General features: G+C 54.3%; 2 protein-coding genes and 1 long non-coding RNA gene across 3 annotated transcripts; 1 reads left to right on the top strand and 2 right to left on the bottom strand.

The window, feature by feature from the left end:
- Positions 1–1292: 1292 nt before the first annotated feature.
- Positions 1293–2121, bottom strand: LOC134737381 (uncharacterized). Its single transcript, XR_010122260.1, has 3 exons — positions 1959–2121; positions 1783–1844; positions 1293–1597 (listed from the first exon to the last, which is right to left on the bottom strand). It is a non-coding gene; the product is annotated as an uncharacterized lncRNA (long non-coding RNA).
- An 8170-nt stretch (positions 2122–10291) lies between these two features.
- LOC134737427 (uncharacterized) lies at positions 10292–22610 on the top strand. Its single transcript, XM_063645421.1, has 4 exons — positions 10292–10708; positions 11012–11155; positions 15961–16142; positions 22541–22610. The coding sequence occupies exons 1-3, from the start codon at positions 10292–10294 to the stop codon at positions 16069–16071; spliced, it is 672 nt and encodes a 223-aa protein (XP_063501491.1). The 3' UTR covers positions 16072–16142; positions 22541–22610.
- On the bottom strand, positions 21402–22821 carry TEX44 (testis expressed 44). The gene has a single exon (XM_055290963.2). It carries the CDS (start codon positions 22731–22733, stop codon positions 21546–21548), a length of 1188 nt encoding a protein of 395 aa, XP_055146938.1. The 5' UTR covers positions 22734–22821; the 3' UTR covers positions 21402–21545.
- Between the last annotated feature and the right edge of the window lie 3512 nt (positions 22822–26333).

Genomic DNA, 26333 nt, shown 5'->3' with positions numbered 1-26333 from the left:
CCCCTCCTTGGTGGACCAGGCCTCCCAGGGCCCCGACTGCACCACCTGCCCCTTGGTGAAAACGTGAGGCCTTCTGCAACTGCGAAGCAGAGGAGACCTCTGTCCTTTCCAACGTGCAGCCCCAGGGAGGGACTCAGGGCGCGGGCGGCGCCTTCGCGAGATGCCGAAGCGCGCGGGCCCGGTGACCGTCAACTTTGCGCACACATGTGGGGCTGGGAGGACGCAGTTCCTGGAGGCGGGGACAGGGGACAGAGCGGCGCGTCTGGAGAGGGCTAGGCTCCCCGAAACAGGACTCGGGGGCAGCCGGGCCGGGGGAGGCTGGAGGCGGGGAGGCGGCTCGCCAGTGCTCCAATTGAGCCCTGGAAAATCCCAGGCGCGCAGGGAGAGGCGGGCCGCCTCGCGGGCAGGCCGGGGACGGCGGGAACAAAGGCGGCCTGAGGCCGGATGCAGTCATGGAAAAACCCATCGGGGCGCCTGGGTGGGGGCGGCGCGCTCCCTGCAGACTCGCCGCCCTAGCAGGCCGTCCCGGGCGGGGCTGCTCTCGGCCCCCGCCCCGAAGCGCGCCTCGTGGAGCAGAAAAAAATCCCTGGCGGGGAGGGGGCGCTGGTCTCCGGGACTGGGAACCAGAAGCTCCCACGTTCCAGATTCCGCGCACCGCGTGCTGTCGGCCGCGAGGGGCGGGCGGCCCGGGCTGGTAACCGCGGAGCACACGCGGCGCTGCACACGGCCATCTGGCTGGCGAGGGGAGGCCGGCATCTCGGGGGCGCGCACAGAGCCAGGCGCGGACGCGGACGCGTGTGCCGAGTTGCGTCTGGCCGCCACGGGCTCCTGCACACACATGATCACTTGCACGCACGTGCGCCCACACACGCGAGCTGCCTACAGCTCTCAGGGCAGAGGGAAGGAAACGGTTGGACAGAGGGGGCCGAAATACATGTTCGTTAGGGCGGGTCCCCGGGGCCAGATACAGAACCTCAAGCTGGGGGCGGGGGGGCCTTTGAAGAAGCTACGGTTAGGCCCGCCCCCCCATTTTACAGGTGCAGGGACTGGGCCTCCCCGGCGGACGTGCCCAGGTCCCGCCCCAGGGTTAGAATTTCCCTCAGGTGAAGGACGGTGGCTGGCCCAGATCCTGGTGCTGTAAACCTGGCTGGAGTCGGGGAGGCAGCACGACGGGTTTTTTCTATAGAAAAGGAAAGTGTTGGCTCAGGTTGGACCCAGTGACTCGAGGCCTTTCCCAGTTCTGACTTTTTATGAAGAAGGAAGTGGGCCCAGAGGCCATAAAAGGAGTTGGTAGGAGCTGAGAGAAAACCTTGGTGCCTGTTTTGGCTTCAACCACAGGCTCTTCCTGGTTCAAATGTCCCATTGTTTATTCGTGCTGCTGCCTACCTTGGGGTGTCGAGGGGCAAAGCCTGACCCCGCAGGGTCCCTGGGGTGGGGAAGGAATGTCAAGCAGGACAGGGCTGCAGAGGGGGCTCCCGGCTCTGCTCAGATGGGGAGGGTGTGGGATGGGTGGCTGATGGGGGCCCCTGGAGAACAATGAAGCAGGTGCCCAGGCTTCCAGAAAGTTCAGGTTGGAGAAGGGGCAGCTGGAATGTTGCTGGAACACAGTGGGGGAATAGGTTGTGGTATTGGCCACGACTCAGAACATAGGATCAACGGGGGGCGGGGGGGACCCGCGAGGCGACAAGGCCAAATGAGCTAGCATTTGCTTGTGGTCCCATTGGGAACTGACCTTGGAAGCAAATGACCCAGCGCTGCCTGTCCCTAGCCTCTTGATCTTACCCAACATCTTTGGGCCTCAAATTCCTCATCTGTAAAATGGGAACAGGCGCTCCTCCACATGGCTGGTTTGGGAATTGAAAATGGGTATATGTAGGTTTCCGTCCCCCGTTCCCTTTTCCCTCCCAGTGGGGCAGGGACGAACTCCCACCTCCACTCAGCATCTCCCGCGTTTTTACCACTTTTCAAAATCTCTGGTGCCTGCTCCCCTGGACTCCTTCCAAGGCCTGGTTTCTCGCGAGCAGGTTGTTGGGGGGTGGTGGTGGGGGGGTAGGTTCAGTAAGAGGAAGGCTGGGGGAGCGGCGCCCCCTGGTGGCCATTGCAGGAGAGCCTGGACGGTCCCTGGGGACAATTCCAGGCTAACCTGGTTAGTGCCGGATGGCGTCTGGCACGTGAGAACCTCCCAGGAGCTGACCATGGGGCTCCACTCAGGGAGGCTTCCCTTCTGACTCATTTTCCCCGTTGAGTAAGCAGAGAGAATGCTGGTTCCCCACAGCAACGTTTCCTCTGCCTTCTCATGGCCCAGCGTCTTTGGCCTCAACAGGCTTCTCCTGCCCAGGAGGAATGAAGGAACCTGTTATTTATACTGTGCCTTGCAGTTTCCAAAGCCCTTCGACGCACATTATTTGTCCTGAGGTGCGCTGCAGCGCTAGAAGGAGAGAGGATCGTGGTTCAGAGCAGGGCTCCAGCCCCAGGGGTTGGTTGGGATTCTGCCTCCTCCGGCTGTGTAACCAGGGTGACCTTCAAAACATTGACTAACCAGTAGGACAGGCGTCGGCCAATCAGAACAGACCCTGCCACAAACACTAGGTTTAGCCAAATGCCCGTGTCCTGGCCGAAGAGTCTGGAATAACCCCCACCGCACCGGGCCTCGATTTCTCCATCTGCAGTATGGGATAGTGCCAGTACTAGCTCCACCTCATAGGGCTTTAGATAAGTTCATGCACGGAAGGGATTTGCAAACCAGGGACTGGCCCATAGATAACATCCCAGGAAGCACCAGCTTTGTTACTTGTCCTGCCTCCTCTCTGCCAGAGGTGAGTCACTTCTCAGACTCAGTGACTCAGGGTGGCTGCCACTTTTAAGGGAGACTCCCCAACTGAGTCCCCTGTGTGCACCTGAGCTCACCTCCTGCTCCCTCAGGACCTCCTTCTTGGGAGCAGCCTCACCTATCCTGAGGCATCCACAAACCCCTGTGGCTGAAGGTTTTCTCTCTGACTGTGGTCCTGATCCTCCCCATGCCTCAGACCTCCCCTCTCTGCTGTCCCCTGAAGCCCCCCTCTCCACCCCACCCCAGCCAGACACTTCCCACAGCACATCTCTCCCAGAGCCTGCCTGCCCTCGGCCCACCTCCTAGCCTAGAGGCCCAGAGCCATCCTGCCCCAGCCTCTCTCTGCCCCGGGGCAGCTGCTTCCCCCTCTCTGAGCTCCAAGGCACCTCTCAATGTCTTGCCCCCATTACACCAACCTCCCATCTGCCCACAGCCTCTGGGTACCCCCCTGTCCTTGTCCCTGGTGCACCCGCTGGATTTATCTCCCTAAAACACAGGCTGCAGTACTCCCTGTCTCAGAAGCCTTCAGTGCCCCCCCTGGCCTTCCCAATCCAGCCCGCACTTTAATCGTCATCACAGTTAACATTTACTGAGCGCTCCCCACCTTTCTCCTGTGCCAAGCGTTTTATATGTGTTATCTCATTTAATCTTGTGCTCCCCCCAACAGCTGGCACATCTATTATTATCCCCACTTTGTAGAGTCTCAGAGAGTTAAGTATGATAACTTGCCCAAGGTCACTCAGCTAGTGGGAGGCAGAGCCAGAATTCAGCCTCACGCCACCTAACTCCCCAGTCTTGTTTGGCCATCTGAGGGGCTGCTCTCTGAGAGAGCTTTCTCCTGTCTTTTTTTTTTTGAGACTGAGTCTTGCCCTATCTCTCAGGCTGGAGTGCAGTAGTGCAATCTCAGCTCACTGCAAGCTCCGCCTCCCAGGTTCAATCAATTCTTCTGCTTCAGCCTCCCCAGTAGCTGGGATTACAGGCACCTGCCACCATGCCCAGCTAACTTTTGTATTTTTAGTAGAGATGGGGTTTCACCATGTTGGCCAGGCTGGTTTCCAACTCCTGACCTCAGGTGATCCAACTGCTTCGGCCTCCCAAAGTGTTGGGATTACAGGCGTGAACCACTGCAGCTGGCCTCTCCTGCCTTTCTGGGAATTTCTACCTCCTCATTTTAATGGCCCCTGGGGCTGGCTGCTTCAGACCACTGGCCCTTCACCCTCACATTTGCCTCCTCCTTCCCAGCCTTGTCTTAGCCTGGAACGTACCTTCTCTTACCTCCAATCAAAATCTTCTTCCATCCCAGCTAGGCTTAAGGGCTGCCTCTCTTTTAACCCCTGCCCCCTTCCTGCTGTCTGTGACGGGTTTATCTGAGGCCCTTGAGTTATTCTGCCCTCTAGAAGTGCTTCTTAAACTTTACCATTCATTAGGATTTCTTGGGGATCTTGTTAAATGGCAGATTCCGATTTAGTAGGCCTGGGTGGGGCCTAGGATTCTCCATTTCCTACAAGCTCCCAGCTGGTGCGGATACTGGTCTGAGGACCACACTTTGAGAAGCAAAACCAGAAGATCGGGCCTAGCACAGTGGGTCACGCCTGTAATCTCAGCGCTTTGGGAGGCCGAGGCGGGCAGATCACTTGAGGTAAGGAGTTCCAGGCCAGCCTGGCCAACATGGTGAAGGCCTGTCTCTACTAAACATACAAAAAACTTAGCCCAGCATGGTGGCGGGCACCTGTAGCCCCAGCTACTTGGGAGGCTGAGGCAGGAGAATCACCTGAACCTGGGAGGAAAAGGTTGTAGTGAGCCGAGGTTGTGCCACTGCACTCAAGCCTGGGCAACATTCTATGTAAAAACAAAACAAAACAAAACAAACCCAGAAGATCATAGCTAAAACAGAAGCATCAACTCATCAAATGTTCATTGAACACCAGAGTAAGGCAGTTGGGGATCTAAACAAGTCCAAGTGCTGGACTCCAGCTCCTAAACAGCAGACAGGATATTGCACAAATGCAGGTTAAAGCTAATGTTCAGCCACGTGCAGTGGTGCGTGCCTGTAGTCCCAGCTACTCGGGAGGCTGAGGTGGGAGAATCATTTGAACCCGGGAGTTTGAGTCCAGCCTGGGCAACATGAGACCCTATCTCTAAAAACACCCCCAAAACCAAAAAAACTAATGGAAAAAAACAAAACCCAAAACCTTACAGCCATTCCATAGAACACTTCCAGAAATGCTCATGTGCCGAACAGCAGGTATTTCATGTGATGAATTCATTTTCTGTCTGACCGTCAGTGGTGGCTTGAAACAGGTAAAGATTCCAGGCTGGGCGCGGTGGCTCACACCTGTAATCCCAGCACTTTGGGAGGCCGAGGCAGGTGGATCACCTGAGGTTGCGAGTTTGAGACCAGCCTGACCAACATGGAGAAAACCCATCTCTACTAAAAATACAAAATTAGCCGGGCATGGTGGCGTATGCCTGTAATCCCAGCTACTCGGGAGGCTGAGGCAGGAGAATCACTTGAATTGGGAGGCAGAGGTTGCAGTGAGCGGAGATCGCGCCATTGCACTCCAGCCTGGGCAATAAGAAGGAAACTCCGTTTCAAAAAGAAAAAAAAAAAAGATTCCATGACTGCCCTGCTTAGAACCGTCTGATGCTCCCACCTCACAATAAAAGCTAGATTCTTCCTCAAGGCCCTGCATCCTCTGGTCCTGCTTTATTTATTTATTTTTTATTTTTTGGAGACAGAGTCTCACTGTGTCACCCAGGGGCATGATCTCGGACCACTCTAACTTCTGCCTCCCAGGTTCAAGTGATTCTCATGACTCAGCCTCCCAAGTAGCTGGGACTACAGGCACACACCACCATGCCTAGCTAAATTTTTTTGTATTTTTAGTAGAGATGAGGTTTCCCCATGTTGGCCAGGCTAGTCTCAAACTCCTGACCTCAAGTGATCTGCCCTCCTTGGCCTCCCAAACTGCTGGGATTACAAGCGTTGAGCCAACCCCCCAGCCCTCTGGTCCTACATGTCACCTCATCTCCCGTCATCAGCTTCACTCCAATTTACTTTTGTTCCCTTGAATCCAACACCTCAATTTCCTTCCCATCCAAGAGCCTTTGAACTTGCCTGGTTAATGTTCGCCTTTCAACTTATCGAGGAACTGGCCTCTGATTCAGACGTGGCTCCTTAGAGAGACCCTCCTTGACCCAGGGGAAGTTTGATCTAAAGCAGGTGCCCCCAGCCACGATCAGATTCTCTGTTGTATCATTCTGTGGTATGATGTTTAGTGTCATTGCATTACATTTTTGGTTGCTTTTTGCTTGCTCATCTGCAGGCCTGAGCTCCATGAGGTCAGGGGTGTCTGCTTCATTTTGTTTTACCGTCAGCACCCAGAACAGCATCTGGTGCATAGTAGGCCTTCAATAAGTATCTGCTGAATGGATGACTGTTGCAGGGCATTTGAAGAGGTGGGAGGTGCCCACAGGTGCCCCAGGTAGGGGAGACGCAGCTTCGTGGAGGCAGGTCAGCTTTCCTAGAAAGCCAACTCTGAGAGGGAGACTGCCAGGCAGGAGGTTCATCAGGGAGTGCTCCTGGGGTCAGCATCTCTGGGGGAAGGCACAGGAGGGGCAGAGGGAGAACTTGGAAGGCCCTGCAGACCCCAAGGGGAGCTCTGGAGCAGGGATGGTCTTGTATTATTATTTATTATTATTTTATTATTATTATTTTTATTATTTTTAAATTTGAGACAGAGTCTCACTCTGTCGCCCAGGCTGGAGTGCAGTGGCACAATCTCGGCTCACTACAACCTCTGCCTCCTAGTTTCAAGCGATTCTCCTGCCTTAGCCTCCCAAGTAGCTGGGATTACAGGCACACGCCACCACGCCCAGCTAATTTTTGTATTTTTAGTAGAGATGGAGTTTCACCATGTTGGCCAGGCTGGTCTCAAACTCCTGACCTCAGGTGACCCACCCGCCTTGGCCTCCCAAAGTGCTGGGATTAGAGGCGTGAGCCACTGCACCCGGTGGGTCTTGTATTATTGTCCTGAGCTGGGGCAAGAGGGCTGGATCTTTCCACCTGCCTCGTCACTCATCAGGACGCCACTGCTCACCAGTCATTGAGTGAACCCAAGAAAGGGAGATGTGGGCTTTTGAGAGGCATTTCTTCCGGTTGAGGCCATCTCTGGAGGGATCTGATAGTGGAGGGCCATATTGTCTGAGGCCAGCAGCCCTGCAGTTCTGTGGGGCATCGGGCAGCCCAGCAAGCTGCCCACCACGTGGCACTCAGACTGGAGGGCAGGATTCAGACAAGCTGGAAGAGAGCATAGGGTGCGCAGGGACCCCAGAAGAGACTGGAAGGGGAGTGGGCATGGCCTGACTCCAGGGTGGGGACAAACCCAGGTGGGCCAAGGCAGAAGTTCCTTCCCCTGGCTCTCCAAGGGCAGAGTGAGACAAATCATGGGCATGATGTGGACTCTAGGAGGCCACAAACATGCCCTTGACTTTTGTTCTTATATATTGTTTTAATGTTGATTAGTGTCAGATTCTCATCTGTCAGCTGGTACGTTTCACCTTAGGTAGACAGCCCTGCTACATTTTCTTCAAGAGCAAGTGTTCTTCAGCTGAAAATAGGCAGGCAGACTTCCAGTGCTGGCAGGATTGAGCATTTCTGGAAGCGTTTCCGGAAGTGTTCTGTGGTCTTGGTCTTTGATGGGAAAGTACTGGGCAGCGTCCCCTAATATCTAGTGGACCTCTCTGAAGACACCCTGGACGTCCAGCCTATGTGGAGTGGGCGGGTCAGAGAAATCCCAGGAACTGGCCAGCAGATGGGCCTTGAGCAAGGGAAGAGGTGCACGGTGCCCAGGAAAGAGGCTGGCTTGGTGTCCTGGACTTGCCATCCTGGCCAGCTTCATGAGCACATGACCTGTGCAGTCACATGGGTCCCATCCTTAGTTTGATGGTCTTCTGACATTGTCTTGAAATCCTTCATAATTTTTTTTTGAGGCGGAGTCTCGCTCTGTCGCCCAGGCTGGAGTGCAGTGGTGCGATCTCCGCTCACTGCAAGCTCCGCCTCCCGGGTTCACGCCATTCTCCTGCCTCAGCCTCTCCGAGTAGCTGGGACTACAGGCGCCCGCCACCACGCCCGGCTAATTTTTTTTGTATTTTTAGTAGAGACGGGGTTTCACCGTGGTCTCGATCTGACCTCGTGATCCGCCCGCCTCGGCCTCCCAAAGTGCTGGGATTACAAGCGTGAGCCACCGCGCCCGGCCTTAATTTTTTTTTTTTTTTTTTGAGACACAGTCTCACTCTGTCGCCCAGGCTGGAGTGCAGTAGCACGATGTCGGCTCACTGCAACCTCCGCCTCTAGGGTTAAAGCGATTCTCCTGCCTCAGCCTCCTAAGTAGCTGGTATTACAGGCATGCACCACCGCACTTGGCTAATTTTTGTATTTTTAGTAGAGACTGGATTTCACCATGTTGGCCAGGCTAGTCTCGAACTCCTGACCTCAGGTGATCCGCCCACCCCGGCCTCCCAAAGTGCTGGGATTTCAGGCATAAACCACCACGCCCAGCCTCTTCATAATTTTTTTTTCTTTTCTTTTCTTTTGACAGAGTCTCCTTCTGTTGCCCAAGCTGGAGTGCAGTGGCACAATCTCAACTCACTGCAACTTCTGCCTCCTGGGTTCAAGCAATTCTCCCTGCCTCCGCCTACCAAGTAGCTGGGATTACAGGCACCAGCCACCATGCCCAGCTAATTTTTGTATTTTTAGTAGAGACAGGGTTTCGACACATTGGCCAGGATGGTCTTGAACTCCAGGACTCAAGTGATCTGCCTGCCTCGGCCTCCCAAAGTGCTGGGACTACAGATGTGAGCCACCTTGCCAGCCTCTTCATAATTTCTTAACAAAGGGTCTCAAATTTTCAATTTGCACTGGGCTCCACAAATTATGTAGTTGGGCCTGCTCAGCAGCTCTGGTTGCTGGGCCCAGGACTGTTTTCTGAGGGATTGTCTGGGAGAGACTGGGGAACCTAGGTGGGACGTGGGCTCGGGTGCATCCTTGGACAAGTCCTGTAGTCCCTGAGCATCAATGTCCTTGAGCATGAAACAGGGATCACGGTGCCTGCTCCACCCAGAGAGGAGAGGACACAGATCTGAGACTTTTCCCACCTGCAGTAGGTGCCCTGGTGGTGGAGAGTCTGCAGATCGGGCAGTGGAGAGTCCCTGCCCTGGAAGCCGGGCTGGAGCTGCTCTTTCAGAGATGCCAGATGCCTCTCGCGCTCAGAGCCCCTGGTCAGGCTGTCAGAAGGCAGTCACTGACTGTTGAGGAGAGACGCTGCTGTTCACAGGGATGGGCAGATGCCTCCCTGGACCAGACGGACAAAGCATGCCCAGGCTCCTGGGCAGGCAGTTGGTTTGGATGTCAGTGCTTGGCCTGTTGGGCTGGGGGAGGTGGTGGCTCCCTGGAGACAGATCGTGAGGGGCCTGGATGTCACCCTGTAGTGACAGAGTGCCACTGGGGGAGGAGCCTGGGAGAAGCCTGGGTAGGTGGCATCACTGGGTCTGAGACCCAGTCACAGCGCCCCACATCTTGAGCCACTGCCACTAGCAGGCCTGGACCAGCTCGCAGGTCAAAATTTAGGTCCCTGCTTTATCTTAGCACACCTGATGGCCCTTCTGCTCCAGTCGCATCTTGTTTCTCTTACACCCCAGGTTGGAACCTTATCCTCTCTCCTCTACGGCTGATGCCGCCTGCCTCAGTTTACCCATGTATTGTCACTTTCACTAGTGCATTCACCCTCAGTCGACAGGGCTGGGGCCTGTTTCCCACACCGCCCCTCCATCGTTTTGGAACAAGTGGCCATGCATTTTATTCTAGCATTGCAGCCCAGAGGTTACGTAGCCCATCAGCTCACAGGGCTGCGGGAACAGGTGTCCAGGCGCTCGATGTCAGGGGTTCTGGGTGCTGGAGGCGGCTGGCAGCTCCCAAGGATCGGTGCTTGTCTTCAGTCCCATGAGAAGGCCGTGCTGAGCGCCTACTGTGTGCCGAGGGCGGCGCTGTGGGCCGGGCTGCCGCACACAGAGGCCCCTTTCTTCAGGGAGTTTACTCAGGAGCACATTTATAAATAGGACAAAGCCCGGCGGGCCAGGGGCCTCCCAGGCAGAAGTGGGGAGAAGGCCGGGCGTCCTCCTGCAGGGTGCCGCCCCGCCCCGCCCGGGCCCACGGCCTCCCGGGGCTGAAAGGGCCTCTGTGTCCCGGCCCCCGCCTGCCCCGGGCCAGGAGCGCATTTCCTCAGCTGCGCCAGACCCTGGAGGCTCCGCAGCCCCTCTGGGGACAGACACAAATAGTTCCCGGCCCAGCTGCCCGGCCAGTTGCCTTGGGAACCAAACTCAATTGTCTGACGTCACTGGGCCGTCGCGTAGCAACCGGCTCAGCCTCTCCCTCCCCGCCCAGGCGCTGAGGTCACGGTCGCCATGGAGACGGCGGGGCAGGGCCTGCTGGGCTGGGCCGGGCCGGGCTCGGCTGGGGGCTGGGGCTGGGGGTTGCTCGGCCGGTCTTGCAGGCCGCGCCGACCACCCGCGCCCTTGGTCCCGCCGCGGAGCCTCGGCCCCGGCTCCGGCCCCGGCACTGGAGCTGCTCTTCCCTCGCGGAAGCGGTGCCGCCTGGCCCGCGGCAGCGCAGACGCCCTGCCTTGCCCTCTCGCTGGCCGGGCCGCCTGTGGCCGGAGAAAGCCCCATTGTGGCCTGAGTGCGCCCCGCAGCCAGTCTGGATTTCTCTCGCAGAGAGAGGCCTTTGTTCGCCTCACCCCATCTGACTGCCCCGTGCTCTGTCCCAGCCTCATTTGCTCCCCAAGCCCCAACCTGGGTTCCTGCTCTGGCAACAAGGAGCAGGTGGCAGCAAGGGGCGTTTTCGCGCCCCTCCCGCTAATCACCCAAGAAATCTCTGAGCTTGGCCACCTGCCCTGGGGGAGGAGACGCGAGGCCTGCGCACTCCACTCTGCTTCATCCCTGGTTGCCCTCCCCACTCCTGTGGCCCCCCCCAGCGTTTGTGCTGTGTGACATCCCTTTCCTCCACCGCTGCCTGGGGTTGGGGGCAGTCAGGCCAGGCCAGGCCACCCCTGGGTGAGGAGGGCATTGGGGCCAGAGAGGTCTGCACTGACCACCTCCAAGTTTCTGGGCGGGCTCTGTTCTTAGGCTGTTCCCACCGAAGCAGAATATAAAGTGCTGAAGTCAGAACCCAGACTGGGACACAAGGCCCAGAACCTGCGCAGGGGCCACCGGCAATCGGCCACCATGTCCCTGCCCTGCTGTGCCTCGACTTACCCATCTGCTGCTGGGGTAATCCTAACCATCTCTTACTGAAGGACCCTGAGTGCCTTGTTCAAGTTCAGTGTGGTGAGCCCATTGGTGGGAGGTGTTTTTCCTCCCCAAAGACTGTATTTTGAAAAGTACTAATAAAATACAGGAGGTGAGTAGCCAAAGCAAAATTTTAGGTGAATTCTGTTTCCTCATTGGTTGACATTTAAAATTCAGAGATGCAAAGGAATATATTTTAATCCATGGGGTTGGGGGGATGAGTATTGAAAGATCTGAGTGCCTTGCTCTTTCCAAAGCATATGTTTAAAGGAAGGTTCTGGTTGTGTGCAGGGCATTCACAGGCAAGTTTGTGTGTTGTGGTGGGCGTACCCCGGGTCCCAGAACCTAGGTGTGGGCTCTGTGTGGCCTTAGGCAAACATCGGACCCCATCTGGAGTCCTGGCCTATTTTTGTGGGAAAGGCAACTTTTATCTGCTGGGGAACCTTCAGATATAGGAGGGATGGGGGTTAGGACAGGGCCCCTTGCAGTGGGGGACTTAGGGGAGCCACAAGGGACAGGCTGCTTTGGGTACCTCATTCCCCTTTCTGGGAGCAGCCTGCTCTGACAGGATCCAGGCTGGGCCAACTAGGGTCCTTTCCCCTAGGATTGATCAGATCCAACAGGGGAAACTGAGACTTTTCCTCTCTGGTTTATCAAGGACCAGCCTATGGGCCTGGAGCCTCCAGGAGCCACGGTCCCTGCAAGGAGCAGAAGCCTGGCGGAGAGAAAGAGCCTCCATGGGAGGTGGAGGACGCAAGTGATGGGGACAGAGTACTGGCAGCACTGAGTTCCTACTCAGCATCCTCACAGCCAGTTCCTCTTAGCCCTTCCTGACCTAGCCCATTAATCCAGTTTGTGCCTAAGCTACTACATGCTGGGTTTCTGTCACTTTCAATTAAGAGGCTCCTCACCAATACACAGATCATGTGGAAAATCCCAGTAAAGGAAAACTGACATTTGTCACATGCCCACTGTTAAATGCTGTTTTTGAAAAATATGCATTATTGCCGGGAATAGTGGCTCACGCCTGTAATCCCAACACTTTGGGAGGCCGAGGCAGGTGGATCATCTGAGGTCAGAAGTTCAAGACCAGCCTGGCCAACATGGTGAAACTCCATTTCTACAAAAACCCAAAAATTAGCTGGGCATGATGGCCAGTGCCTGTAATCCCAGCTACTCGGGAGGCTGAGGTGGGAGAATTGCTTGAACCTGGAGGGTGGAGGTTGCAGTGAGCTGAGATGGTACCATTGCACTCCAGACTAGGTGACAGAGTGAGACTCCGTCTCAAAAAAAAAAAAAAAAAGCATTATTGACCACAGCATCTCTGTGAGGCAAATGGAAGAACCACTTTGCAGATTAGGAAGCAGGTTTGGAGACACTAAGGGCCACAGTGTCCACTTGTGCAGGACTCCACAGGGTGGGCCAGCCTGCTTCTAGGCACAGGGTCAGTGGGCCTTGTCTGTCCTGAGACCCCTCAGCCAGACTTTACCCATGAAGACCTTTGCTCTGTGTCTGGGTCCTTCCTGGAGGACTCTGGGCCCTCTGTGGTCTGAGTCTTGGAGCACTGTTACATGGCTGTGCTGTTCAGCTCTGGCAGTCACTCCGGTTGGAGGGTCTGTGCCCCTCTCTCCTTGTGCCCTTTTTGCCCCTTTCTTTAAAAAATGTTTAAAAATTATTTTTTATTTTATTATTATTTTGAGACAGGGTCTCATTCTGTCGCCCAGGCTGGAGTACAGTTACATGATCATTGCTCACTATAGCCTCAACCTCCTGGGCTGAATTGATCCTCCCCCTCAGCCTCTTGAGTAGCCAGGATTACAGGCATGTGCTGCCACACCTGGCTATTTTTTTTTTTATTTTGTAGACATGGTGTCTCGCTATGTTGCGCAGGGTGGTCTCGAACTCCTGGGCTCAAGCGATCTTCCCACTTTGGCCTCAAAGTGCTGGGATTACAAGTTGAGCCACCGTGCCCTTGGGCCCCCCTAGTATGGGCCGGTGGTGCCTTCCCTCCAGCAGAGGGCGCAGTCCATGTCCTTAGGGACTCTGGAAGCTCAAGATCAAGTCGGTCTAGGAAATAGGGCTACCTCTTAGCCGTGGGAGGTCTTTCATTTAAACAGTCAAATATGTATTTAAGTACTTTGTTTACCTCTACACTTTATCACATCCTCCTTGGGGGACTGTCCTATGTGTGAACTTTGTTTTGGAGACACTCTTTTCCCTGATAGAAGCTATACCTCACCCCGCCAAACCTATAACCTGGACTACAGTCGCATAGGAATTTTAACCAATTAGCCACGGGCCCACAGACTAAGCAGAAATATTTTCCTACATTCCTGCCAGCAGAGGTGTGTTGACAAGATTTAAAAAAAAAAAAAAATCCTTACAAAGCAAGTACAAACACTGACAAAGATTTGGTTTCTTTACCATTCTCAAGGTTGCCTCAAATTTTTAACTTTAAAAAAAGAGAGACATTAAAAAAAAATCTTTGAAGTTTTTCTGTGTTTTGAAACTCCCCCACTGCAACACATCTCAGATGGGAGAAATTAGCAGCCTACGGTGATATCTTGGGTTCCCCAGAACGCAGGCTCTGAGTCAGGGTTTGGTGCACAGGATGTTTATTTGGGATCACGCCCTGTGAAGAGGAGCAGAATGAAGACAGAGTTGGAGAGGGAGAGGCCGAGCCTGTAGTGCGGGCTCAATGACAGCCCCAGCCAGCCCCGAGGGAGCTCTGGAGCTGCGGTTATCCCAAGCTGGGTCAGGATGGTCAGACCTCAGACCCCTGCACAGACCAGTGTGGGGATTAGGCCACCTGGGACCTCACCACCTTGGGTGAGGTGCTCTCTGCAGGAGCTGAGGCTGAAGCCTATCCAACGACAGTGCTCCCAGCGGCTGGAGGAGCAAGGCCTTCTTTGAGGGGGTCAGGACAGTCCAACCTTGGGGTGGAGGCTGGATAGGCTGGGGGTCCCTTCTGATGTCTGCTAGGACTTGTTGGTGCCCTCCCCTTAGCCCCTCCCCTGTTGGGCTCAGGTGTTAGGACACTGTGCCTGTCCTGCTGGCTCCTGGTCCAGCCTCCATGCCTATTGGCTGGTGCAGACCTCAGCTTACTTGGCCAATGTCTCTTGGCAGAACACACCAAAAAGACGGCTATTGATCCTAGAGAAATGCTGATTGTTGTCAAACGTTAACCCTAACATATAAACAAGAAGGCACTGAAAACCAGGTTCCCTGATCTGTTGAGTGAGGAAATGCCAGGCTTTGTAGGGCTGAATTTATAGCTTTGTCATATCATACCTCACTTCTCAACACCGACCCTACACACAGCCATCTTTTTTTTTTTTTTTTTGAGATGGAGTCTTGCTCTGTGGCCCAGGCTGGAGTGCTGTGGCACGATCTCGGCTCACTGCAAGCTCCGCCTCCCAGGTTCATGCCATTCTCCTGCCTCAGCCTCTAGAATAGCTGGGACTACAGGAACCCGCCACTACGCCCGGCTAATTTTTTGTATGTTTTAGTAGAGACAGGGTTTCACCATGTTAGCCAGGATGGTCTCGATCTCCTGACCTTGTGATCCACTTGCCTCGGCCTCCCAAAGTGCTGGGATTACAGGCGTGAGCCACCGCGCCTAGCACAGCCATCTTTTTATTCTATTGCTCATTCTTTATCCCCTCCTTCTGTCTCTATTAACTGCTTCTCCTCAACAGTTAATAGTGCTCCCCACTTATTCAGTTTTCATCCATTGAATGCAGTGGACCACATGGGGCCTTTGTAGGGGAGGAAAAAGTATTCCCTACCCTCTTAGGTTCAGTAGCTGGGCCTGCAAAATAATTGGACAAATGACAGATTAACAGGAGAAAAGGGCTGTGTGTGGTGGCTCATGCCTGGAATCCCAGCACTTTGGGAGGCCAAGGCAGGCCAATCACTTGAGGTCAGGAGTTCAAGACCAGCCTGCCGGACATGGTGAAACTCCGTCTCTACTAAAAATACAAAAATGAGCCAGGTATAGTGGTACATGCCTGTAATCCCAGCTACTTGGGAGGGTGAGGCAGGAGACTTGCTTGAACCTGGAAGATGGAGGTTGCAGTGAGCCAAGACTGTGCTATTGCACTCCAGCCTGGACAACAGAGTGAGACTCTGTCTCAAAACAACAAAAACAAAAACAAACAAAAACAGACAGATAAAAGACATACACGTTTTATTTGATGTTAAAAGTTTTGTTTTTTTTGTTTTTCAAATCGGGTGGACCCCAGAATAGGCTCAGCATGACTCCCTAATGTTAAAAGTGTTACCTGGCATGGGGGAGGTGGTGGTGCTTCATAGAAGAGAAATGCCACAAAGCAGACTTGGTGGCTTTATACCATACTAACAAAGGATGATAAATTTGTAGAGAAGTGACAAGGCAAAGGAAAGTGGCTTCTGGACTTTTTAGGGGTGGTAAGCTGTGGGAAGGTAAACATATGGGGGACACTATGGTAGATAGGGCTATTTGGTAAGGCTTGTCTGTGTAGATGCTTGTTAGTGCCATCTGTCTCTCCAGTGATAAGGCCGTTCTTCCCTTCCTGGTATGGACAAGGTGAGGGAGCTTCACAAGGAAATGTACACCCTGTTTTTCCGGCAGAAAGGGAAAGGGCAGAAAGCTCATCCTGTCTGCTTTTTCTCAATTGCCTTCAGCTCAAATCATCCTTATGCCAAAGTGGCATATTTTGGGGGTGGTCCCCTATGCCTTCAAGCCCAGGTCCCCATGATGGGCCGGATCACCCCCACTTGCCGCCTGCTCCTGTGTTTTGTTTTAGGAACTGCTTCCTCTTCTTCTCTTGCCTGTGGAATGGGACCTTTCCTCAAGCTCCTGTCTCTGGGCTTTCGCTTTCTCACTCTACAATGTCTTCCTCAGCTGTCCATCCTGAGCTGGAGCGCACCCTTTCTTTCTGTATTGGACACCCCGGCCCTGAGCATGCAGCCCTGACCGCCTCCCCAGGTATGATATAGTACTTGGATCCCTGGGGGTCCCCGTGTGTTGCCGGATGGGTTTGCCAACACAATTGTTTACCCCACAGCAAGGAGGGGAGGATCAAGAAGAGCTAGCAGGGAAGGTGCGTCCAGCAGACACTGGACTGAGTGGGTTTCAAGGCAGCACAGAGTGAGTTGGCCAGTGGTGGGGCCCTGGAGACTCAAAGCAATGTGGCGTGGCTGTCACAGCCCCCTGGGGGACTGGGAACTTGGCCCTGCAGAATGCAATGCAAGGCAGAGTTGTGTGGTTCCAGTGGGACTTCATAACTTTTCCCTGTTCTGGGCATGAGCTCTGTCCTTGTGGAGTAGCAGTGACCTCTAGGTGTTAATACGAGCCCCTCATAAACACTTTGATGGGAAAAAGTGTGCTAGCTTGCCACTTTTCTTTTTCTTTTGAGATGGAGTTTTGCTCTTGTTGTCCAGGCTGGAGTGCAATGGTGCAATCTTGGCTCACTGCAACTTCTGCCTCCTGGGTTCAAGCGATTCTCCTGCCTCAGCTTCCTGAGTGGCTGGGATTACAGGTTCCCACCACCACACCCGGCTAATTTTTTGTATTTTTAGTAGAGACAGGGTTTCACCATGTTGGCCAGGCTGGTCTCAAACTCCTGACCTCAGGTGATCCACCCACCTCGGCCTCCCAAAGTGCTGGGATTACAGCACCGTGCCTGGCTGAAACTCAATATTTCTAAAAGCAAACATGCCTGGGACAGTGGCTCATGCCTGTAACCCAGCACTTTGGGAGGCCAAGGCAGGAGGATTGCTTGAGTCCAGGAGTTTGATACCAGCCTGGGCAACATAGTGAGAAAAAACTATAAAAACAAAAACAAAAACAAAGCAAACAAACACCCAAAGCAAACAAAAATACAAACACATGATCCAGTCCTTTCCCACCAGCCTCCGCTAACCCTTTGCTCATGTCCCACCACCCGCCAGGGACACCTCAAGTCTCCTAACTGCCCAGGCCCAAACCACCCAGGAATCATGCTTTCCTGGCCCCTCAATCCAGCTGGTCACCTGCAATGTCTCCTTTCCCTTTGCTTTGCCACCCCTCCCTGCCAGCCTGAGTTCCACAGTTCTGGACCATCTCCTCATAGAGCAGCCCCCATCCCCATCACCCTCCTGCACGAAGGTGGCACCATCACCACACTGCCAGGCCTTTGCCCTTCTGTCTCCAACAGCAAAGACCCAGCTCAGGTAACTGCCAATGTGCAGCTGCTGCACCCCCATGTTCACTCCCCTTGTAATGAAGTCATGAATGCGCTGGCACACAGCTGCGCAGGCCCGTCTGCAGTAATCATCAGGACCACATAGCACTTGACTACATGCCAGGCACTGTTCTAGGCACTTGACACATTAACTCATTTAATCCTCACAACAGTCCTATGCAAAGGTACTATTATCACTTTGTAGATGAGAAAACAGCATGGAAAGATGAAGGTGACACAGTTTGTGGGAGGGAGAGTCAGGATTCAAGACAGCTGGACCCAAAGGACACGCTCACTACCACTCTGCTGGTGGTGGGCCCAGCATCCCTTCCCCTAGGAAGGCCCCAATTCTGGTCTGACCCTGGCCCCAGGCCAGGTGATGAGGGATTTCATTCCTGTGGCCTCAGTGATTGGTTCAGGGGAGGGCACAGGCACCAAGCCAGGCCTGGCAGCGTCCTCCCCCAACTCTCTTGCCAGAGCCAGTGGGAACAAGCTTCTCTTTTCTCGGAAGGTGACTGAGCCGCCTGAGCATGGAGGGGGCCAGCCCCGGGGAGCCGAGCCGGAACGGCAGAGCCCTGACGACCAGGGTGAGCCCTGGCCCTGGCCTGGCCCGGCCACACCTGGCTGTTGTGCTGGTTGACTCATCTCTTTGCTTCATCGGGTTTGAGTTAGGGTTTCTGTTCCTTCTGATGGCTGCTTCACCCTCGTGGTCTCAGTGTCTAGCAGTGCCGGGCACATAGTGGATGTTCAAAAAATATTTGTTGAGGCCAGGTGCGGTGGCTCACGCCTGTAATCCCCGCATTTTGGGAGACTGAGGAGGGCGGATTACCTGAGGTCAGAAGTTCGAGACCAGTGTGGCCAACATGGTGAAACCCCGACTGTACTAAAAATACAAAAATTAGCTGGGCGTGGTGGTGCGTGCCTGTAATCCCAGCAACTCAGGAGGCTGAGACAGGCGAATCACTTGAACCCAGGAGGCAGAGGTTGCAGTGAGACGAGATTGCGCCACTGCACTCCAGCCTGGGTGACAGAGCAAGACTCCATCTAAAAAAAAAAAAAAGAAAAAAGAAAAGAAAAAAAATTTATTGAAAGCATGAGTGAGGCCGGGTGCGGTGGTTCATGCCTGTAATCCCAGCTCTTTGGGAGTCTGAGGCAGGCAGATCACCTGAGGTCAGGGGTTTGAGACCAGCCTGGCCAACATGGCAAAACTCTGTCTCTCCTAAAAATACAAAAATTAGCCAGGCATGGTGGTGCATGCCTGTAATCCCAGCTACTCAGGAGGCTGAGGCAGAAGAATTGCTTGAACCTGGGAGATGTAGGTTGCAGTGAGCCAAGATGGCATCCCACTGCACTCCAGCCTGGGTAACAGAGCGAGACTCCATCCAAAAAAAGAAAAAAAGTGGCAGCTCCTGGAGGGAAGCAGGTATGCACACCAGGCTCATCTTTGCATCCACCTTGGGGCCTGGCATCACCGTTCCTCATGTGAGCCTTCTGCAGGGTGGGGCGGGGCTGGTGACATGGGTCACTGATGCAGGCCAGGTGGGCTGTGGTGGACAGTGAGCACATACACCCTAAAGCAGGCAGTTCTGCTGCCTGGGGTCCTGAAGAAATGAGGGCCCTAGATTTTCCCAGAGAAGCAGAAATCCAGATTTTAATGCAAAATCTTTTTTTATTAATTTTTTTTGCACACAAAACAATAAACATTTTCTAAAAATACATACAAACAAAAGGATGCATATCAAACATATTAGGAGGGTTGCACATGGGAAGACGGGGAATAGAAATGGGGAGTGGGAATTAAAGAAAATAAATGAGAGAGGGACTTTGTATGGATCAATGATAATAACTCAATCCTCTATTTGACAAAGAAGAAGGAGAAGGAAGAGGAAGAAAAAGAAAGTGGGATAAAGGATCAGAAAGGGAGGAAAATAGAAAAAATTAGAATATAACTCCAGGGTAGACCTGTTTTGTTGTCGCTGGGTTGGTTTGCTGGTTTGTCTGTTGTATTTTTCATATGTTTTGCCATGTTGGCCAGGCTGGTCTCGAACTCCTAGCCTCAAGTGATCAACCCGCTTCGGCCTCCCAGAGTGCTGGGACTATAGGCGTGAGCCACCACGTCCAGCCCCCACATTGCTTCTGGCCTCCGTGGTAGACCTCCCAGACGGGGCGGCCGGGCAGAGGCGCTCCTCACATCCCAGATGATGGGCGGCCAGGCAGAGACGCTCCCCACCTCCCAGACGGGGCGGCGGCCTGGCAGAGGCTGCAATCCCAGCACCCTGGGAGGCCAAGGCAGGCGGCTGGGAGGCGGAGGCTGCAGCGAGCCAGGACCAAGCCACCGCACTCCAGCCTGGCAATACCGAGCACCGAGTGAGCGAGACTCTGTCTGCAGTCCCAGCACCTCGGGAGGCCGAGGCAGGCAGAGCACTCGGGGTCAGGAGCTGGAGACCAGCCTGGCCAACATGGCGAAACCGCGCCTCCAGTCAAAGGAGAAAAAGCAGGCAGCGGTGGTGGCGCGCACCGGCAATCCCAGGGAGCCCGCAGGCCGGGGGCAGGGAGTCTGCAGGGAGCCGACTAGATTCCAGCCTGGGCCACAGAGGGAAGAAAAGAAAGAAAAAAGGAAGGAAGGAAGGAAGGGAGGGAGGCAGGGAGGGAGGGAGGGGAGGAAGGCTTTTTTTTTTTTTTGATATCTTGTCACCTAGGCTGTAGTGCAGTGGTGTGATCTTGGTTCACTCCAACCTCCGCCTCCCAGGTTCAAGCAATTCTCCTGCCTCAGCCTCCCGAGTAGTTGGGATTACAGGCGTCCACCACTATGTCCAGTTAATTTTTTTGTATTTTTAGTAGAGAGCAGGTTTCACCATGTTGGCCAGGCTGGTCTTGAACTCCTGAGCTCAGGTGATCCACCCACTTCAGCCTCCCAAAGTGTTGGGATTACAGATATGAGCCACCCTGCCCGGCCATAAAATCTATTTTTTAAATGCTAGCGATTAGTTTACAATTTGAGAAGCACTATGTAGGTCAAACAACCCATCAGTTGGCTGGCTGCGGCCCCAGGGCTCCCATTTGGAGACTGCTGGGAACCAGGAAGGACGAGTGAACCATCCGTGGCCAGGGCCGCACATGAAGGCATGCGAGTGAGAGCTGCTGAGGGCACTTGGCTAAGGGTGGAGCTGGAGCGGACATCCAGCCAGGGCATCATTCACCAGGTCACACCACCAGGTGCTCCACAGGGTCTAGCCAGAGGATGGGCTGACAGCTTCCAAAGCAGATGGCTGCCCCATCGCTGCACTCAAGGCCGGGCCTTGCTAATGCTTTCCCAGATGCATATCTTCACAGACAAGAGTAAATACCACGTAGAGACCTGGGTCTAAGGTGAGCAACTCATCCTAGTTTGCCTGGGGTTTTCCGGTTTTAAATATGAAAGTCCTACAACCCAGAAACCCCGTTAGTCTGAGGCAAACCAGGACAAGGTTAGACTCCTGCTCCCTCTGCACCCCCAGCTCACCGGAGGATAATGATAATGGCAGCCACCATGTGTGGGCTTATCAAGTGCCAGACACCATGCATTATGGCCTGCATCGCTTCCCCTTCTGTCTTATAACAGAGTCATGGTATGGATTTATTCTCTCCTTTCTACAGCTAAGTAGGCTGAGAGTGACGTGATTTGCCCAGGGCAAGTGCTGGCGCTGGGGTTTGAACCCACATGGTTTGACTCAGCACTGTCAGCTGCACTGCCTCTTCTGCCTCTCAGCCTGAGCTTGCCAGGCCAGCCTAGGCCCCAGGGAAGGCTCCTCGGGAGCTTACCTGGGTGGAGGTTCAGTAGGGATGGGTTTTTGCAGGTCTGAGACACCCCTCGCCACACTGCCTCCAGCTCTGCCCAGGCTCTTCTCTGTCTGCACATTTGCCCCCAGCCCCTGAATGGGACAACCTGAGAAACCCTCAGGGGACGTTGTTTCCACCACACCCCGAGTCCTCCTGTCCTGTCACCGTGTTGCTCACTGCACCGCAAGGGAGGAGGCTGGTGCTTAGAAGTAAATGCTCGCTGGTGATTTATTGCATAGGCTGGGGGAACCGTCCAGAGCAAGAATGGGCAAGGGAGCAGGGCGTGAGGGTCCCAGGGATCTCTGGAGGCCACTGAACCAGCCCTTCAGGGGTCCCTGTGCAGGGCTCTAATCATAGCTGGGGTCAGCCTGGGCCCGGCGTGGGGTGAGGTGGCTGGTCAGGAAGCGCATGGCCGAGCGGATGCCCTCCACAGTCCTCTGCTCCACTGTCTCCAGCACATGGGTGATGGTGCGCAGGGCTGAGCTGGTCCCTGACACCAGCCCGGAGGAGAAGGCCGAGCTGACGCTTCCCAGCAGGCTGGGGACTGAGCGCAAGCTGGGCCCTGAGCTGTGCAGCAAGTCTGCCACGGTGCTGTGGCCGGAATCCAAGAAGCCCGTGGCTATGGCCATGCCCATGGTGGTCTGGGACCACACCAGGATGTCTGCCAGGGAACTGATGGAGCCCTCGCCCCTGTCCAGCAGGCTGGTCATGGAGTGCATGTAGCCGTTCTCCTCACTGGCCATGTACAGGCTGGGGTCCAGGGGCCTCCTCCCCAGGGCCACCTCGTGGGGGCCGGGCGACAGGGACACACTGCCTGCTGGAGGTGGAGGGAAGAACCAAGCCTGCAGGTCTCCTAAGCTGTCCACCACATTTGCCCCCATTGCCACTGGGGACTCATCGGATGGCAAAGCTTCAGCTTCAGGGTGTGGGGCCTTTGGATGCTCAGCTTTCTCCTCAGCAGCCTTGGTGGTGCTGGCAGCCTGAGGGCCATGCTGGCCATTGGCACCTGCTGTGACGTGGTCAGCATCACTCTCGACGGGCTGAGCCTCCATGTGCTGGGTGGACTGTAGCTCAGCACTCGGGGCAGAGGGAGCTGACTCCGGCTCTCTCTCAGGAACACTCGCCATTTGTGACATCTTGTCCTTACCCAGGAGGTGACTTGGGAAAACCACTAGACTCTGACTTGTCCTTGCGTCTTGAACCTGCTTGTCCCACGTTGGATTCTGAAGGCTCATAGACATTTGCAGGGGACTTGGGTTTTGGCTGGGAAGCAGAGATGTGATTTTTCTAGGTGTCTTCTGGCCGTGTTCTGGAACAACTGCACCCTTGTCTTTGTCTCCAGATGTTGATATGGCCCCGGGGGTGGCCGTCTTGAAGGAGGCCTGATCTGTATCCTGCCAGTCGGTGGATGCGACAGAGCTGCTCACTGCCAAGACATCTGCTGTGAGTGGGACCTGACCTTGGGGCTCTCCTGCTGGGCTGTCCTTAGACCTGCTGTCAGCCACGTTGCCCAGGGGGTACCCCGAGAGTGCCATGTGTGGGGCTGCTGGTGGAGCCGGCCTCCCCTGAGGGCTCTCCTGTGGTCATCTATGCCCTTTGCTGCTTGTGGCTGTTGGAGGGAGTGGCTGCAACCCAGCTGGGCTGAGTTGTCCAAGTGGTGAGGTCACAAGGGACTGTGGCCACTGGTGATGTCACAGGTCCCCGTAGAGCAAGGGCCTTGAGCTTCTGGAGCAGACTTCCAAGTGGGCTAATTCTATGGGACAGTTTGTTGCCAACTTTGCAGGTACATAGGGAAAAAAACGACAAATGTTCTTGAAAGGGCTGGAGGCGTGTGTACAGGGGAAGTACAGCCACAGGGCCACAGGGGGAGTGAGAGCTGTGACTTTGACAAATGAGAAGGGACGCAGATGTTTATTTAGAACAGTGTTTATAAGGGACCCCTCCCAGCACCTCTCTGTCTACACTGGTGCCTCAAGGCCCCAATTTAGGCTGGGCATGGTGGCTCACTTCTGTAATCCCAGCACTCTGGGAGGCTGAGGCGGGGGGATCACTTGAGGTCAGGAGTTAAAGACCAGCCTGGCCAACATGGTGAAACCCCATCTCTACTAAAAATGCAAAAAGTAGCCGGGCGTGGCGGCGGGCACCTGTAATCCCAGCTACTGGGGAAGCTGAGGCAGAAGAATTGCTTGAACCCAGGGAGTAGAGGTTGCAGTGAGCCGAGATCACACCATTGCGCTCCAGCCTGGGCAAAAGCGTACTCCGTTTCAAAACAAATAAAACAACAACAACAACAAACAACAACAAAAAAACACCCCCAATTTAGTCAGTGTTCCTGCAGGGAATCAGTTTCCCAGCAGTGGTGAGTAGGTATAAGCAAAAGCCAAGGGCCTGGGCAGCTCCATTTGTGGCTGTGGGTTTAACCCTTTTGATGTAGGGCAAAAATCTCTATCTTCTCCTTGCTCATCAGGGCTAGAAGGGCAGAGAATAACAAAAGGTCTGCAGACCTCTGAGTGTTTCTTGGAGAAGGATAACCCCAGATACACCTACTTGTGCTTAGCTGGGCGCGGTGGCTCACGCCTGTAATCCCAGCACTTTGGGAGGCTGAGGCGGGCAGATCATCTGAGGTCAGGAGTTTGAGACCAGTCTGACCAACGTGGAGAAATCCCGTCTCTACTAAAAATACAAAATTAGCTGGGCGTGGTGGCGCATGCCTGTAATCCCAGCTACTCGGGAGGCTGAGGCAGGAGTATCACTTGAACCCCGGAGGCGGAGGTTGTGGTGAGCCAAGATTGCACCATTGCACTCCAGCCTGGGCAATAAGGGTGAAAATCCATCCCCCCCGCAAAAAAAAAGAAATCCTACATTAAGAAGATGGTTGGAGGGCCGGGCGCGGTGGCTCACGCTTGTAATCCCAGCACTTTGGGAGGCCGAGGCGGGCGGATCACAAGGTCAGGAGATCGAGACCACGGTGAAACCCCGTCTCTACTAAAAATACAAAAAAAATTAGCCGGGCGTGGTGGCGGGCGCCTGTAGTCCCAGCTACTCGGAGAGGCTGAGACAGGAGAATGGCGTGAACCCGGGAGGCGGAGCTTGCAGTGAGCCGAGACTGCGCCACTGCACTCCAGCCTGGGTGACAGAGCGAGACTCCGTCTCCAAAAAAAAAAAAAAAAAAAAAAAAAAAGAAGATGGTTGGAGAGGAAGGCTCAGTCTGTAGTGTCTGTGCTTCTCCAGGGGTTATCAGCTAACATTTAGTGACTGCTTATGGGCAGGAAAGGGCGTGTAGCATCCTTCTCATCACCCATCACCTCTGGGTAGGTACTGTTCTACTAGTATACTCAGTTTACACACAGGCATGCTGAGCCTCACAGAGAATAAGTGACTTACTCAAAGCCACACTATTAATAAGAGCTGAATCTGGGATTTGAACCCTGTCTGGCTTCAATACTAAGCTTTCCAGCACTCTCTCATACCCAGGAGGGATATTTAAAATGTTGAATGAGGGGCTGGGCATGGTGGCTCATGCCTGTAATCCCAGAACTTTAAAAGGCCAAGGTGGGAGGATCGCTTGAACCCAGGAGTTCAAGACCAGCCTGGGCAACGTAGTATGACCCTGTCTCTACAAAAAATAAAACAAAAATTAGGTGGGCATGGTGGTGCGCACCCATAGTCCCAGCTACTGGGGAGGCTGAGGCCCAGGAGGAGGGTTTCTTAAGCTCAGGGGTTCCAGGCTGCAGTGAGCTATGATCACATCATTGCATCCCAGCCCGGGTGACAAAGCGAGATCCTGTGCCTTAAAAAAGAAAAAAGATATATCTAATGACTGGCATGGTAATGATGCTGGCGGATGCAGACAGAGGCTTCCCGTTAGAACCGGTTCCACCACACCAGCAGGTGACAGCTGCTGCCAGCACTGGGCTGCACCATCAGCAGCATGGTCATGAGTGTATGGAAAATTCCCCTCCCTGAAACTCTCTGCCCTCGTCCTCTCTCCTGCTGCCTCTCCTGGCTGGCTCCCTCCCTCCTCCACCTCTCCCGGGATCAGGCCTTCCCTTCACACTCCTTTTACTGGCTCCGCCCAGCCAGCCTCCACCGTAACCCTCTGAGGCTGGCTGCACTACTGACACCAGGCTCCTTGCTCACTAAGTGTTTATTTTCCCCACAGATACCCTGCCGCCACCGCAGAGGTCACAGAGCAAACCCAGTCTTGTTGGAGTGTGAGGGGCCGATGAGTACAGCCTGTAGCTTGTGAAGGAGTCCTGGAGAGAATGGTGGCTGCCCATCCCAGATGACCTTCTTCCTTAGTGTCAGACAATTGCTAAATAGAAATTACAGGAGGCTACTGCTTCGGATGAGGCTCCTGCACCAGGCCACAACAGACTGGACTAAACGTCAAGATGGGGTCACTCACACTGAGGTTCCAAATCACTGGGAGACAGAGATGATTACCAGTTTCCCAAATGGGCCAGTTTCTTTTTTTTTTTTTTTTTTGAGATAGAGTCTTGCTCTGTTGCCTTGGTTGGAGTGCAGTGGCGTGATCTCAGCTCACTGCAACCTCTGCCTTCCAGGTTCAAGCGATTCTCATGCCTCAGCTCAGGCTGGTCTCGAACTCCTGGCCTCAGGTGATCCACCCATCTCAGCTTCCCAAAGTGCTGGGATTACAGATGTGGGCCCGGTATTTTTTTTTTTTTTTTGAGACATCATCTTGCTCTGTGGCCTTGGCTGGAGTTCAGTGTGTGATCACAACTCCGAGCTGAAGCAATTCTCTTACTTCAGCCTCCCAGGTAGCTGGGAATACAGGCACATTCTAGCACGCCTAGTTAATTTTGTTTTTACTTTTTGTAAAGATGGAATTTCACCATGTTGCCCAGGCTGGTCCCGAACTCCTGGGCTCAAGGAATCTGCCCACTTCAGCCTCCCAAAGTGCTGACATTACAGAAACAGGCCAGTTTCAATCTTCAAGTGGCATGATAATGAAGTTCCCTCCATTTTAATTTTTTTTTTTTTTTTTTTGAGACGGGAGTCTTGCTCTGTCGCCCAGGCTGGAGTGCAGTGGCGCAATCTCGGCTCACTGCAAGCTCCGCCTCCCGGGTTCACGCCATTCTCCTGCCTCAGCCTCTCCGAGTAGCTGGGACTAC

Source organism: Symphalangus syndactylus, chromosome 8, assembly GCF_028878055.3.
Source record: "Symphalangus syndactylus isolate Jambi chromosome 8, NHGRI_mSymSyn1-v2.1_pri, whole genome shotgun sequence".
NCBI lineage: Eukaryota > Metazoa > Chordata > Mammalia > Primates > Hylobatidae > Symphalangus > Symphalangus syndactylus.
The sequence above is the reverse complement of the archived record's forward strand: the minus strand, read 5'-3'. Positions and strand labels throughout refer to the sequence as shown.